At 30.9% G+C, this 15,788-nt stretch overlaps 1 protein-coding gene across 2 annotated transcripts; it reads right to left on the bottom strand.

The window, feature by feature from the left end:
- Positions 1-735: 735 nt before the first annotated feature.
- On the bottom strand, positions 736-10,923 carry LOC114189803 (protein DETOXIFICATION 42-like). 2 transcript variants are annotated; one of them, XM_085675530.1, is made up of 15 exons: positions 10,784-10,923; positions 10,543-10,669; positions 4,933-5,067; positions 4,640-4,761; positions 4,042-4,257; positions 3,746-3,915; positions 3,208-3,343; positions 2,883-2,979; positions 2,659-2,759; positions 2,320-2,483; positions 2,079-2,150; positions 1,877-1,993; positions 1,688-1,783; positions 1,289-1,410; positions 736-1,100 (listed from the first exon to the last, which is right to left on the bottom strand). In XM_085675530.1, the coding sequence occupies exons 3-15, from the start codon at positions 4,962-4,964 to the stop codon at positions 1,040-1,042; spliced, it is 1,506 nt and encodes a 501-aa protein (XP_085531656.1). In that variant the 5' UTR covers positions 4,965-5,067; positions 10,543-10,669; positions 10,784-10,923; the 3' UTR covers positions 736-1,039. The 2 variants fall into 2 exon arrangements, with proteins under 2 accessions (XP_085531656.1, XP_027934302.1); XM_028078501.2 differs by lacking the exons at positions 10,543-10,669; positions 10,784-10,923 and adding an exon at positions 5,193-5,399.
- Positions 10,924-15,788: the final 4,865 nt, after the last annotated feature.

Consider the following 15,788-nt stretch of genomic DNA (forward strand, 5'->3'; position numbering starts at 1 on the left):
ATGCCTCAAGTAAAGGAGCTCACTTGTTGAAGGCACTTTACTTGATATAGTTAAGTTGGTTTCAAAGTCCATAACCAAAAAAGAGAAAATACAACCAAAATAACACGTGTTGGTGGAAGAGAAAATTTGTTTAGGTGTGAAATTAATGTTTTATATCTTATATATTTCTACATTAATAAAAAATTGTTAAGTGTTAAAGAAATGTTATAAGTTGTTTCTTGAAAATAAGCTTTGCGTGATTAAAGACGCAAACAATCTAGTGTTAGATTTCTCAAAGAGAGACACCAAATAAATTTTACACTAATGAATGGTAAACAAACCCGTATAAGATACCAAGTCACTACCTTCAAATCGAAACCTTTGGACAATAAATTTAGAGGTCGTTATAATATTATTCATCTTACTCATTTATAACCAAATGTGAGACTTTTAAATCTCGTTGAATTCCTAAATATCTCACCTCAAGTGTGAATCTGTTTCACATTGAAAAACCTCCCTCTCAAGTATAAACATGTTTTAAGTACTTGTATATTTGTGAAAATTCATTCTTTGTGCTGTCGCTCTATTATGGGACACATTTTTTTAAAATAGAAGACTTTCGATACAAGGAATTCTCAAACTTTACGCGGAGTGTTGCAAGTTATCTTTTGAAAACAAACTTGTCTAGTCCCTAGCATGCTATCAACACTTCTTTGCATCCTTATGCATAAACAATTTAGATACAGGTTCAAGATCTTCCAATTGAGAACCAAAACATTTGTATTCAATTAAAAATGAAGATATAGTTTGCTCTGTTTTCCTAAAATCTGATCTATACACAAACGTTGTCTTTCATATACATATATACACGTGTAATCATGTGTAGTATAAAAAAATCACTTCAAATAAAAACTATCATTTGAAAGGAGCCACCCCCTAGAAGAGGAAGAAATAGCTGAAGTAGTGGTACTCCATGATAGGGTATCTCTTCAATGTTGCTTGTGCTGTGCACGTTAGAATCAGAATACCAAAACTCACAATGGTTAAAAGCCGCATGGAACTACTGGCACAAATTAGAGTTTTCAGTAAGGAAGCTCCAAGGTCCTGATGCAGTACCAATCCTGCATACCAAAGTTCATAAATGTTTACATCTTTCAATCCAAGTTCCAACGTTATAATTTGTTATGTTAATACTTCTGTTGTTGAGTTTCTTTTTGTTTGAAGAGAACAGTGGTCTCAAATGAAATGAAAGGAAAATGTCTCCAAAAGTATTGCTCAGAGGGTGTCTTTTATTTGTAGCAGAAGTTACCTCCAAAATCCTGCAAATATCCTTAGAGCCATGTAAATAGACAACGCAATCCAGATACCAGTGAAGCCAAAGCTTGAGGACAGCACATATAAACTACATATGCTCACCACTGCCACCATAATCTGGGAGAAATAGCAAGTTCATATAAGCCATAATGGAAAATAAACTGATTCACAGCACAAAGGAGTTGGGGGTTGGGTAAACTTTGCAATAATTCTTTCAAAGTACAAATTATGAAAAAGGAAAACATAATAGGAATTAACTGGTTGGTCAACATTCACAATATCATTTTTTTCCTTGTTTCCTAAGGCAAAGGGTTGATCATTATTACGAATCATGAACACAATCTAAGATACTTGCTTCAATCTACAGAAGAAGTAGTTTTCCTAATTAACTTACCATTGAGTAAGCGGAGTATGTGAAATCTGATGCCCCATAGTTGATTCCATCAAAAACAAAAGCCAAAGCATTGATAGGTTGAGTGGCAGCAACATACTGACCAAGTATTCATCAAGTAAAAGAGGAAAAACAGATGAGAAACTATGAAATCATTGGAGTGTTATTTTCTATTGTATTGATGTTACTTACTGGAATGCCAATACTGATAAGTTGCAGAACACTTCTGTCATTTGTAAATAACTTAGAACCAAAGGGCAATAGACTGATAAGAAGAACTGAGAGCACCAGCCCAAGAATCAAACCAAGCTGCATAATAATATTACTCAAGACAGGTGAATTAAGAGCATCAACAGCTAAATAAATAATATTAAAGTAGCAAGTTGAAATATACCTGCAGCACACGTGAGGCAGATTCGATAACCTTTTTGTAATCCCTTTTAGCAAATTCACTTGCAATAATAGCCTGAAAATAATCTCATTATTATCTATATTGACTTGAATGTACAAAATGAACTTACATTTGGTTGTAAAATTAATGAACCATAAGACTCTCCAAAATTATCTATTGCTTTTATTTTGACATTTAAAATAAGCTTTTGAAATAGGTTTTGGACTTATTATCAACTACTTACTTGTCCAGCAACAGCCAATCCATCAGCAAGCAAAGATGTTGCCATCCAAATTTGTAAGCAGATCTGAAATGCAGCCATAGTTGTTGATCCTTTCCTTGCTGCTAGGGATGCAGACAAGGTCACACAGAAAGTCGCAGCTCCAACTTTAACCAACAACAGAAACCCTACAACCAAGGGAACAAAACTGAGTTACAAACTTGTCCTTAAGAATGCATAAAAAATATTCACACAAGACTACAAGAGATTGATCAAATTCAAGCAGTAGGAAGAAAAGTAATTATAAGAAATTAGGAAGCAGGAGATTTTAAAAGCAGAGAAGGAATAGATAAAAATCATAACCATTTTTCAGAATCTTCCCAAATTGAAAGTCTTTCATTGTCGGAGGCAGAAGAACAACTTGCTTCATCAAACTCCACAATAGCAATATGGATATCAAGTACCTGTTAAATCATGTCACCAGTTAGTGAAATGAGAAATAAGAGTGCAATGTGACTTCAGTTGAATATCTTGTCTGTGTGATGATATATCCTTAATCATAAATGAATCTCAAAAGGTGAACTTACTGGGAGAAAATGTGGGCAATGGCTGCTCCACTGACTCCCAACCGCACTACGAACATGAGCAATGGATCTAAAATGATATTTGTTGCATCTCCCATTACTGCAATCAAGTTTCACAAGTTACTGAATGAGAATAAGGTATTTCTCATTTTTTGTGTTTACAAATAAATTTTAATTGATCTCCACAAACCCTCTAGTCTCTATCAAGATCTGATTCAAGAAATTTGAATTGATGCACATGAAACAACATAAAGAATATACAAAAATGCTAATTAGTCCCTCTTGTATCTGTAGCATACTGATCCAATGTATAGAAGACGTGAAGTACCTGTAGCATACAAAGGAGTTTTTGTATCTCTGATTCCACGAAAAACTCCTTGAATTGCCATAGAAATAATAACTGCTGGTGCACCGAATGATCTCAGTGTCAAGTATTGCTGTGCTGGTTTGAACATAGGAGAATTCTGCATGAAAAGCAATATGACAGTCATTTAAAGTCTTCTAAAGCTATAAACCAAAAATTAAAGTTACCTTCAAACAATTATTAAAGGGTTAATAGTGTTTTCACTTCTTGGAAGATGGGCCATCTTTGGTTATATAGTCCCCTACTTTTAAAACCATAAGTTTTCGTCGCTATAGTTTTGAAATAGCCAAACTTTAGTCTCTAAAACTAATAATGCAGAGGACAAAAACTCATGATTTTAAGGACTAAACTCTGTTAAACATATAGGAATGAAAACTAATAGTTTTGGAAGTCAGGGAATAAAACCAAAGATGAGTCACTTTCTAGGGACTAAAAGCAGCATCAACACATCATTAAATCAGCCTAAGTGATTCATTTCATGATTTTTCCAAAAAGTACTCACAGAATCAACGCCCATGTAGTTCAACATCGGTTTAGCTGTAAAAATGAGAAAGAGAGTTTGTAGGACCCCAAGAACACCGCCAATAACTATTCCTGAGGATGCTGATGGAATATAGGCTTTGCCACGGCCAAGTGCATCCCTTTTATCAACATTTCTTGAAAAAGTATTGCCTTCAAAACACAAATAAAATTAAAATTAATACTTATAGAGTAAACAAGAAAAGCTTCAATTGAATGAACCATAAAATACAAATTCATAAATTTGAATGGTTTTTTATCCTTGAAAAATATATATACCAGGTTTGTCTTCTTGGCCTTCTATATCCACCTTTACACTCTCATTTACAACAGATTCCTCTAGCAGAATTTCTTTTTCTGACTGATGTCTCTGTTCAGCAGCATCTTCCTCTGCAACCAAAGAGGTTGTAACACTGACGAGTGGAATTATTGTAATTTTTGAGATTTGATTGAAAATAGCAATGGAGACTCCCACAGCAGCAAGCTCCACAGGACCTACAAAATAGCAATAAATGCAGTCAAATGGCAAGCTGGTAACTGGAAAATGGACAAAAAAATTATGGAAGGGTACTTCCTACAGTAAAAGCTATAGTTCTTCTAACGGTTCATGGAAATATTTAGCATTGTTTCATCCCTAATGGGATAACCTTTTGCTGTTCACCACTTTAATTAGTTATGAACACAAGGACACAAGAGAAGTCTTAAGACAATAAACATAATTAGCCACATTTGTAACCCTTCTATAGGCCCCTCAATCTCCAGGACATATCCTACTAGATTTTAATTCTATGACTTGTGAAAATGTTACCATTGTGACCATTCATATAGTTACATATGTATCAGTCTAACAAGTTTTCTGGGAAAATGTAAATCAAACCTATATGGCCGATGAATGCAGTATCAATTAGAGAAGCAATAGGATCTGCTGCCAAAGCCAGAGTTGTAGGGAGTGAAATATGCAGTATTTCCAGGCCTAATTCATCATCTGCCAGAGCGTTCCTGAAAGCATAAACAACATGGCCTCTTCAATTATCATGAATCCAATTTCAACCAAAACAAGTACAACAAAGAAAACTTGATCCAAGTTGAATCAAAGTCATAAAACATTGCAGACCTAAAGAAACACAGTTAAATTGAAAGAACAAATACAGTGCAAGCAATAATATGTACCTTATGCCCGAAAAAAACATTAAAAGGGACATGATTCTTGAGAACGATTTCCTCTCAAACAATGGAATTCGCTTACACAAGTTTACCACCTTTCTTCTGGTATTCAGTAGTTGATCAACCGACAACCAATGGAAACTAGAAACAGTGAAAGAGCACACAATGAGGAATTGGATCAACAATCAACACCACTTTGACACGAAAGATAAAACTGTGAATATATCAGAGCTAAAAGAAATTGAAAGGCTTCCATGACTCCATACTTTTCTCTCATAGAAAACCCAGATGAAACATGATCTCGAAGCAAACAAGCAAATCAAATCATGTTACGTTTATCATATCACATGATTTGATTCAATATGAAAAAGAAAAATCAACTTAAAGTGTTGAACAGGTTGTATCTGTTTGACCCGAGATGGGTGCACACTTCACTGAAGCCTCCCTCAGTTGAATAAAACCCAGATTGTACAAAGTTTAATGTATATTACTTTATATATTATAACTAGTACTTTTGCACACTAAATGTTTAATATATACTTGTAAATTTGTGAATAAAATAAACAACCTTTTTAAATATAAATTTTAGACTTAAATAAATTTTTACTATCCAGTAATATATGAAATCCTCAATGAAAAGAATGTTTTGTTTTATTTAGGGTAGCTGTAGTTTCCATTATCAGTCAAAACAGTGACGTATATACATATTACTTTACAATATTACTATTTTTGATGAAAAGTTGTAATAATAAAATTCTAAACAAAACATTTTTTTTATTGAAAACTCATTATATTATTTTTTTGTTGGGTATTGAATTTAAAATATCAGAATTTATCTGCTACTTAAATCTTATGTAAGTCTGAATTTTAGCTTGCAGGTGTCAAATCTGGGCTATTTTTTAAAATTATTTATTATATGAAATATCAATTATAATTTGACAACTACTTCAATGTCAATTAGATGACCACATTAATATTTCAATTATGAAATTACTCAAATAATTTTTAATTCCAAGTTTAACGATGACAGTTAATTATTTTAGATGGGAAAAAAAGACTAATGTTGGTCAAACACATTTAAACGTAATATCGCAGAAAAAAAAAAAACATATCTTTAATTTTTCAGAAAAGAAGGACTTTTGCATCTGGTTATTATTTTCGTTTCATTTTTTGTCTAGCTTTGTATTTCACACTTACTTTAGGGGATTCGATATTTAAGTGCATTCTCAAACATTTATACGGTAGTTGGGGTTTAACATTATTTTATTGTATTTGAATTTTATTGAAGTTTATTTATATTTTAATTGGACAAAAGATAAAAATTTGTATTTTTTAATTAAGTGAGTCACTGAGCCTGTTTAACCCATTCGTGGTGGGTCAGACCAGGTTATCATTTTTTTAGTCACCAATAAATGAGTTGAGTTGAATTGGTTCATTATGGTGAACCGAGTTGGGTTGGACTGAGTGACCCATTTTGACAGCTCTAAAAAAAAAGATAAACTATTCATGTTAACTAGTAAATCAATGATTTAAGAGATTGAATACCAAGAGTCAAACATTCTTATAAAGAAAAGGATATTAAAAAGGAGTAGAAACAATTAAATGTGAGTATTGTATCTAACAAGATTGAAGTTTGTGTTTTCTGTTGCACTACACCATTTAACCAAAACACACAAAGTAAAATGTATAATCATTTTAATAAAAGTAAAAAATATATCTTAAAAATCTTAGTGAACTTTGTGAATTTTGAACAAGTTGAACAATTGAGAGAAAATATAAAGAATTGTGTAGAGAAAGAAAATAAAGAAAGGTTTGAAATTAAGGAAATTGTAGTAATTTAAAATAGAAATTACCATATGGATAAGAATGAATGTAAGGATGGGATGAGGATAAGGACAAAGATAGATATAGAAACTAGGACAAGATGATGTACATATTATCTCCATTCTTGTACCCAATTTTAAAAAAAAAAATCAGATATTACCTATATCCAAATTGATGAATACATGAATTTTTCATCAAATTTGGAACAAGTTCCACCAATACCTCCAATATTAGAATTACTTTTCACGCCTATTTGTGAACCTCATCATCAATTCAACTCATTTTTGTCGAACTTGTTAAGGAAGAATGATAAGTAGAATCATAAATTTTAATACGAAAGATAAGAGTGATAAGGTGACTTAGTTGGTAGATGGAAGGGAAGGGAGGAAAAGGTTATGGGTTTGATCCCTTGCTAACAATTTGGAGAAATAAGGTTAGTTTGGTAGATTTAATAACTAACATTTGTCGATAAAAAAAACATATGAAAGACACTTTTATTGATACTTAAGCATAAGTAGAATGAGTAGAAAAATATGTAAAATGAAGATACTTTTGTGTGCTAAGTAAGAAAGCTCCTTCAAATAAGACAGTAAAAAATAGAATAAAAACCTTGAAATAGATGTTAAGAGACAACCCTTCCAAAAAATTATTCACAAGTAGATGAAAATGGCACAAAACATTGATGATATATTGCTAAGAGACCTTTAGAAAATGTCTCAACTTAAAAGCTAAGATCGTTTTTGGTTATGTACTTCTTTATATTCTTTTTTGTTGGCGTAATTATTTGGATTGAGATCTTGTTATAAGTGTGTAATCCTCTTAATTTTGTCCAGGATTCCCTCATCCACTTGCGTTAGCTAATTCAATTTTAGAATGCCATGTTGCACTATAAGAAAATCTCTCATTAACAATCAATTTTAGTGATAAAAAATTGTTAGTCACTATTGTGACCAATTGAGATACCAAATTATAAAATAAAAAATTAATGATTACTAAAATAATCATTATTATGAATAAAAAATTATAATTGGTCTCTAAATTGGTTTACAAAATTTAGCTACCAAAATTTTGACTACCAAAGAAAATTGGTCAATAAACATTAACGACCAATGTTTTTGCTACCAAAGAAATTAATTTTTAAATTAGTGTCTAATTAAATAGTGACTAATTTAGTGACCAATTATGATTTTTTATTAATAATAGTGACTATTTTAGTAACCAATAATTTTTTTATTTAATAGATTGATATCTAATTTGGTTATTATAGTGACTAACTTTTTTGGTCACTAAAATTGTTGTTAATGAAATTTTATTTGTATATAGGAGTAGGTTAAGGATCTGCATATAATTAATACGTCATATTTAATCATTAATATCAATGTTTATTTACATACCATAAAAAGGCGTGATAATGAAGAGAATAAACAAATATTTTAAAAAATACTAATATAGTGGATGATATCCGTCGATAAATTTGAATTTGTATTATTGAAAAATATTTTCGCCGGCGATGTATTAATTGGGTAAATTTTGTTGGTAAATTCTTTCAATTTGTGCAAAATTTATTAATAAAATCTGCCAATATTTATATATCTTTAAATTCATCGGTAATTTATATTTCTTATTATTTTTTGGTGAATCCCTAAGTGTAAAAAATGGTCAACTTCCCACTCGATCTAATGAAATATTTTTATATATTAAGTGGAGATGAGAAGAAGAAAAGAAGAAAGAAGAAGAAAGGGAGGAGACGAAAGAAGAGGAGAAACTAGAGTTGGAGGCGATGACGATGATGTGAAGATGGTCCAAGGGCGAGCAGCGGCAGAAGTGGCAGTAGGAGGTTGGAAAGAGGTAAAGAAGGATGAAGAGGAAGAAAAAGGAAAGAGGAGGAAGAGGAGGAAGAGGGAGAAGAGAAAAGAAAAAAGAGGAAGAGGATGATGAGAAAAAGAAGAAAAAGGAAAGAGGAAGAGGAAGAGGAGGAGGAAGAAAAGAAAGAAAAAAAGAAAATAATGAGGAGGAAAAGGAAGAGGAATTGGGGAATGATGAAACTAAAATGAAGATTATTTGATAAATTTAAATTTGTTTGACTAAAACAAAGGAAGAGAGGTCATGAAACTAAAATGAAAAAGACTCTAAGCGAACCAATTCCGCTTAACAATTATAAGAAAAAAGAAGTAAGGAAATCAAAATGCAGGAAGTTCGTTGTGAGAATGAAGGAAACAGGAAACATGAAACATTGTCCTTGAAATGGAAAAATCGTTTAATAAATCAAAATTGGCTTATGTTTGGATGAGACAATTTAAGAGAGTAATTCATTTATTTGAAGGATTTGAATTTCTTTTAAGAAAAATTATACGTTTGGATGAGAAAATTAAAAAGGAAATTGAAATTTGAGGAATTTTAAAAAGGTATTTCAACTAACTAAAATAGTAGAATTAAAAATTCACTCAAAAAAGAAGGAAATTAAAATTCCTCAAGTTGTGGAATTGCTTATTGGTTAGGGCACAAAAAGTCTACAAGTCCAAAAAGTTGAGTTGAGTAGAGTAAAAGGTTGAGATGAGCCAGTTCCAGACGAGTTAGATCGAGACGAGTCAATTCGAGTCGAGATTGAGTCAGGCCGGTCCGGGTCACGTTGAAGGTCTAGCTGACCAAGCCCGAGTCGCGCCGAAGGTTGAGCCAACTAGGGCAAAAGATCTTGTCGGGTTAGGCCGAAGGTCGAACTAGACTGGCCTGAGCCGAAGGTAAAGCTGGGCTAGCTTGAAACGAAGGTTGAGTCAAGTCGGGTTGAGCCAAAAACTGAGTTAGGCTGAGCCAAAGATCGAGTCAGGCTAGTCCAGATCGAAGGTCGGGTCGGGTCGGACTAGGCCAAAGGTCGAGTCGAGCTGGTCTGGGTTGGGCCAAAGGTCGAGTTGGGTCGGTTCGAGTCAAACTGAAAGTCGAGTCAGGTCTGGTTGGGTCGAAAGCTGGGACGGAACAAAGGTCGAGTTGTGTCGGGTCAGGTCAGGCCAAAGGTCGAATCGGGTCAGCGGTCGGAAGTCTAACCAGGTCGAAGGTCGATTTGAACCAAAAGTCAATACGAGTTGTACCGAATTGAAGGTCGAGCTAGGTTTAGTTAGACTCAAAGTTAGAGTTGAATTCACCGTAAATTAGATATTAAATTTCTTTATCCAAATAAGAAAATTGAAATTTAAAATATTTCAATTATTTCTTCCAAACTACTTATTTAAAAAATGAAGAGAATTGAATTGCAAGTAATTTAATTACTAAATATTTTAATTTTTTGAAATTGTTGAAATTTCCCTCAAAAACTAGGTAAATGAGTTCTTCTAAACATTTTAATTTTTGAATATTCGCTCAGTAAATCACAATTTACTAAGTGAAGTTTATAAAGATTAAGTTTATAAAGAATATCTCCCGAAATTGTAAATAAGTTTCTATTTAAAGATTAAGGTATCTACAGTATTGTAGTTATACTAAGAGAGAGAAAATTGTGGAGTGAGAACAGGCAGAAGAGGGTATCTATATGGAAGCTAGAAAACAATTATAGAAACATTTTCTTTCTTTCTTTGATGTGTAATCTTCGTTGATTATGTTTTATATAACCAAACATTTTTTTTATTAGAATCAAATGTAATCAAATTACAACTCATTCATATAACATTATCATACTTATCATATTTATATCATTTTAAGTAAGAACTAATTAAAAAAAATTAAGTACTTCACCACATTCAAAATATATGAGTAAAAAGTGAAAGAATTAAGATTTTGATGAAGAGATTCTTAATTAACTACCTCTTAGAAGAAAAATTCTTCTATGCATTCTTCTGTATAGCCATAAACAGATCTTCCTCTTCACGTAGTTTGGAATTCAGGTTGTTCAGAATTAGGGTTTGTGGACAATGTTTGGCAAGCACATGCCCTGTTATATATAGAAAATCAAATAATTTTGTAAAAGACAATAGAATTTTTGTAGGAATCATGCAGTTTGATAAAATCAGAGAAACTCAGAAACATAAAGAAAAGAACTTTATACCTCACCAGTGCTAAAGTTTGGAAGCCTTGAACCCTCTCATGTTAACCTTGTTTGCTGTGATATATATTGTGCAGAATGAGAAATGATGAATAATGGGGTCTTGTTTGTTAACAATGGTAACTTTTTGAGGAGAGGTTGGAACTGTTTTTAACAATGAGAAAGATTTGAAGGAATATGTAAGAGGGTGAAAGAATGTGAGTGAGTCAATGCATATGTAAGATAAACAAATTGTCTGATTAGGAGAAATTTAAGGTCTCTTAAGTTCTACACTTCAAGCTTATTAGGTTATAAATAGATTTTCTCCATTTTTGTATAAATCCATGTGGCCATTACCAATTCTAGCATAAATGGTGCTAGTTTGCTTCTCCTTTCATTCTGTGTATTCTTTTCTACTACACACTATAATAACTTTTTTAATTGGATTTTGTTTCCTCAAACTTCAATGTTTAGTGTTGAATTCTTCTCACATGTACTACTTAAATAGAAACTTATATTTATCTCAAATTATTTTAACTTCACATATACATTTTTAAGTATAAATTATATGGTTAATTATTATTATTATTATAACTAATGAAATCAAATGCACTTAGGTGCATGTGTATCCATTTTTTTTATTAATATAATAATAAAAAGAATTAATTTTTATCATAATTATTTAAGAAAAGGAGATATAAAATAAATATTTTTTTATAATTTTATTATAGATAATTAATTAAATTTAAAAAAACAATAATTATTCATTTTTGTTTCATTTAAAAAACTATTTTGTTTCGCTAAAACAATATTTCATTATTTTTCAACCATTGAGTATATATATGTTGATATTTGAAAAGTTTTCTTATATCTCTAAGGTATTTTTAATCTTATCATACCATTAATTATACATTTGTTTTTCTTTGTGCGATTTCTTTCGATCGTCTCTCAAATTGTTTCTAAAACACACATTTGTTAATTTTTTTAAATTTTTATTTGTTGTTTATGTTCATCATGTAGAATACTATTTTGATATATTTTATATAATTATTTTATTTTTCTAACTCATTATTAATTATATTGTAATTTTTTCACTATAATTGTATAAATAAATTTTATTTACTACAATATAAAAATTTAATGTAATTACCATGAATATATTTTTATCACCATCCAACATATATTGGAGTTCAAAAGATATAATATCTATGTCAAAATTTTATTATTATGTTTATTATTTGTTCTTTGCATCATTTTGATTAAGTGATGTATTATAAATTTTATTAGTGTATAAAAAAGAGATTAATTAGAATTTAAAAAATTGAAGTACACAAACATTTAAAATATATTTTAGTTTGAATATTTGTTTTCCTTTTATATTTTTAATTTTATCAATTAGGTTTCATTAATGTTTGCAAATTTAACAAATGTTTTGGTTTTCATAAAATTACATTTGGTATTCTAATATAAAATGTAAACAATTATAATTTATTTCAAAGTATTTGATATCGAAAAAACAATCATCCTCCTAATATTGAATATTTTATAATATTATGTTTCTTTTACCATAATTTTTTATTATTTTATAATAATTAATTAAAATTAATATTGAAGTAGTAAGAAACATATATAGGTATGAGTACGATATATTATACCCATGATACGGTAAGGATGTGGATGAGACAAAAATTTAATATCCGTTGAATTTGGGTATGTGAATGAAGTTTTTCTACAAAAATAGGTATGAAATAGCGAAACACATCCTCATTCTGCCTTATTGTTATCCCTAATCATCCCCTCATCTCCTATGTTGTCTTTGTAAGGTGTTATGTTATTCAAATTTTTCTCAAAGGAAATTCACATCCTTTTTAATATATTAAGAAATGATATTCTAAAGATATATCAAGATGTGTACAATTGATAACATATAACGGAAAAGACCTTTACCAAAATTTTCTATTTATTAAATATTTCATTACATGAAAAACTTTATTAGGTCCAGGATAACGAGGATTTAAAACTTGATTAAGCTTTTAATTTATATTATTTATAGTAGAGTTATGAAAGTTTATTTTTGAGGTTAAGTTACCTCTATCAAAACTATCATATATTACTTTTAATGTAAGTTATTTATCTCACTTAATTGTGTCATAAGATACACTTTTATTATTTATATTTATTTCAATTGTCTACATCATTAGGCAGTCATGCGTCTGAATAATATTGTTATGAGGCACATTCGCATAATTATATTTGTTCACATTATTGAATAAACATTTATTTTATTAAATATGTAGATGTAAGTACTCGTCTAAAAATATTAAAATGAGTTTCAACATGTGAGTCAACTCAGTTCATCACAGAATTGGGTTGGATCGAAAAAGATTCAATTTTTTCAAAAGTGGGTTGAACTCAACCTGCCTCATTTAATATACGGGTTGAAGGTGGGTTGACCCACCTAATCCACCAACATTTTTTTACATTTTTTTATAACATGATAAAAATGTGTAATTTTTTTTTTATATTTTGTTGAATAAAATGATAAAAAATGCGTAATATTAACCATGTTTTTTTGGACTATATGATACTTTCTTGGAAACAATTTATCATATATTGGTGGTGGTGAACATTATGAAAATATTTGTTCTTAATTTGACTGTAATTATCATCTCATGAGTTGTTTAAAAGTTATTTAAATATTTGAATATTTAAAAATAAATAAATAAATATTTTTTTATGTGGGTTGGTGAGTCAACCCACTTAACCCACCAACCCGTGACGGGTTGACAAAATTTCTGACTCGTCATAAAATAAACTGGATTAAGTTCACTCATTTTCAACCTGACTCGTGATAAGCCAACCTGAGCTCACTTTGACATGTCTACTCATCCTTGTTGAAGGATCGAATAATAAAGAAGGACATTCGAATGTTTTGGATGGTATATTTTTTTAGTTCATCTTAACTTTGTTTATGATTTTATGAACGTTAGGATTTGCCCTGTGTAGCATTACATCGGTGGACCGTTTAATTTTTCACTATGTATTTCAGAGCTTTCAAATAAGGTTTATGACCAATTTTAAAACGATATTATAATTAAAAGGTATTTTTTAATCATTTATTTGAGAACTTTCAAATAAGGTTTTATGACCAATTTTAAAACGGTATTATAAGTAAAAACTTTTATATATAATACTTATATTAATTCAAAAAGGTAACTTTTAATCTGATTAATGTGTTAAATTAAGTTTTTTAAATGTGGCTTAAATACCTTTTTGGTCTTCATTCTCATCGTGTTTGTTGCGGATGGTCCTCATTTTCACAGAAGGTTTTAAATGGTCCTCATTTCTACCGAATGTTTAGAATGGTCCTCATTTTCGCAATTCGTGTTTTATTTGGTCATTTTCTGTAATGTCGTTTAAATCATTAACAGAACATTGTACAGGTGGCACAGTTTGTATTAGGGTGTGTTACGTGTACTGTACAAATGGCTAATTAACGTTAATTTTTCAATTTAGGAAAAATTTTGTAATTAGGGAAATTTCTTTATCTTCGTCTTTCTTGAGTTCAGATTTGCAGAGGAAGCAACTAATACTTGCCATTTCATTATTGGATTGCAGTTGCACTCTTCATTTCAATTTTCTAATTAATCATCATCAACGAGGTAAGTGGGTTCAGGGTTTTCTGGGTTGTGTTTGCTCGTGGGTTAGGGTTTTCGTAATTCTATTTTTGGGTTTGTTTGTCTTTCGATTGTTGTGATGTTCTGCATGGTTTCTAAATTACTTCTATGATTTTGTGTAGTTTGTGTCAGTGGAGTATTATTTTAGTTGGTTTGTTTGTCGGTTGTCGATGTTGATGTAATGGTTCCCATTATTTTATTTGTAATTGATTGTAGCAGTGGTCTCCCATTGCGTTAAAGTAGGCTTAATAATACATCTTTTTTATCTGTTTAATTTACTTTAGGGCAATGAGTGATGATAGGTTCAATGTTATTGTCCACCACGGTGATGAAGTAGAGGCCCATGAAGAGGCTGTTGAAGTAGAGATTGAGAATGCCAGTGGTCTGAATAGTGATGTTGAAGTGGAAGGTGAAATTGAAGTGGATGGTTGTTTTTACTCCTGTTTAAAAGCATGTAAAGATTCCTTTGTCTTCTGTAGACCCATCATAGGTTTGGATGGTTGTTTTTTAAAAGGAAAATACTGAGGTGAGTTGTTGAGTGCTGTGGGTAGAGATGCTAATGATCAGTTACTGCCCTTAGCGTATGCTGTTGTGGAAGTTGAAAATAAAGAAACTTGGACATGGTTCTTGGAATTGCTTATTGGTGATCTTGGAGGTATTGACGTGTGTAGGACAATGACCTTTATGTCTGACCAACAAAAGATATGTTTAATATATGTTCAATTTATTAATTTTTGTTTAATGTTGTAAGTACTAATAATCTTATCATTGCACAGGCATGAGTGACTGCCATTCAGGACCTATTACCCACTGCTGAGCACAGGTTTTGCATGAGGCATCTGTATGCAAATTTCAGAAAAAGATTCTCTGGCCAAAAACTAAAAATACTCATGTGGAAGGCTGCTAGGAGTACACACCCAGCAGTTTGGGAAATAGTGATGTTAACAATTAAAGAGTTAAATATTGATGCTTACAGATACCTTATTGCTATACCTCTAAGGTATATCTCTACTATACAAATACCTGATTTCTATACAAATACCTGATTTCTGTACAAATACCTGATATCAATACTGACGTTATTATTTATGCAGGTTCTGGTCCAAGTCTAGATTTAGTGGTCGAGCCATATGCGACACAATTGTCAACAATATGAGTGAAGCTTTTAATAGTGTCATAGTGGATGCAAGAGGAAACCCATAATCACCATGCTCGAGGAAATCAGAGTTTATTTAATGAAAAGGTGGGTCACCAAGAGAAAAAAGGTTACAACTTTTGAAGGAAATATTTGCCCAAAGGTCCTTGACAGACTACATAAGGAAAAGGAGTTAACCAAATATTGGATCCCAAGG

Source organism: Vigna unguiculata, chromosome 7 (genome assembly GCF_037176805.1).
Source record: "Vigna unguiculata cultivar grain cowpea cultivar isolate G323 ecotype 2 chromosome 7, ASM3717680v1, whole genome shotgun sequence".
In the NCBI taxonomy this organism is placed as follows: domain Eukaryota; kingdom Viridiplantae; phylum Streptophyta; class Magnoliopsida; order Fabales; family Fabaceae; genus Vigna; species Vigna unguiculata.

Bases quoted from the DNA above. Each gene is read 5' to 3' on its own strand.
- LOC114189803 (XM_028078501.2), bottom strand. The intron at 1,411-1,687 runs GTAAGTTAATTA...TATTTCTCCCAG, and splicing joins CATACTCCGCTTACTCAATG to ATTATGGTGGCAGTGGTGAG. The intron at 1,101-1,288 runs GTAACTTCTGCT...TTTGGTATGCAG, and splicing joins ATATTTGCAGGATTTTGGAG to GATTGGTACTGCATCAGGAC.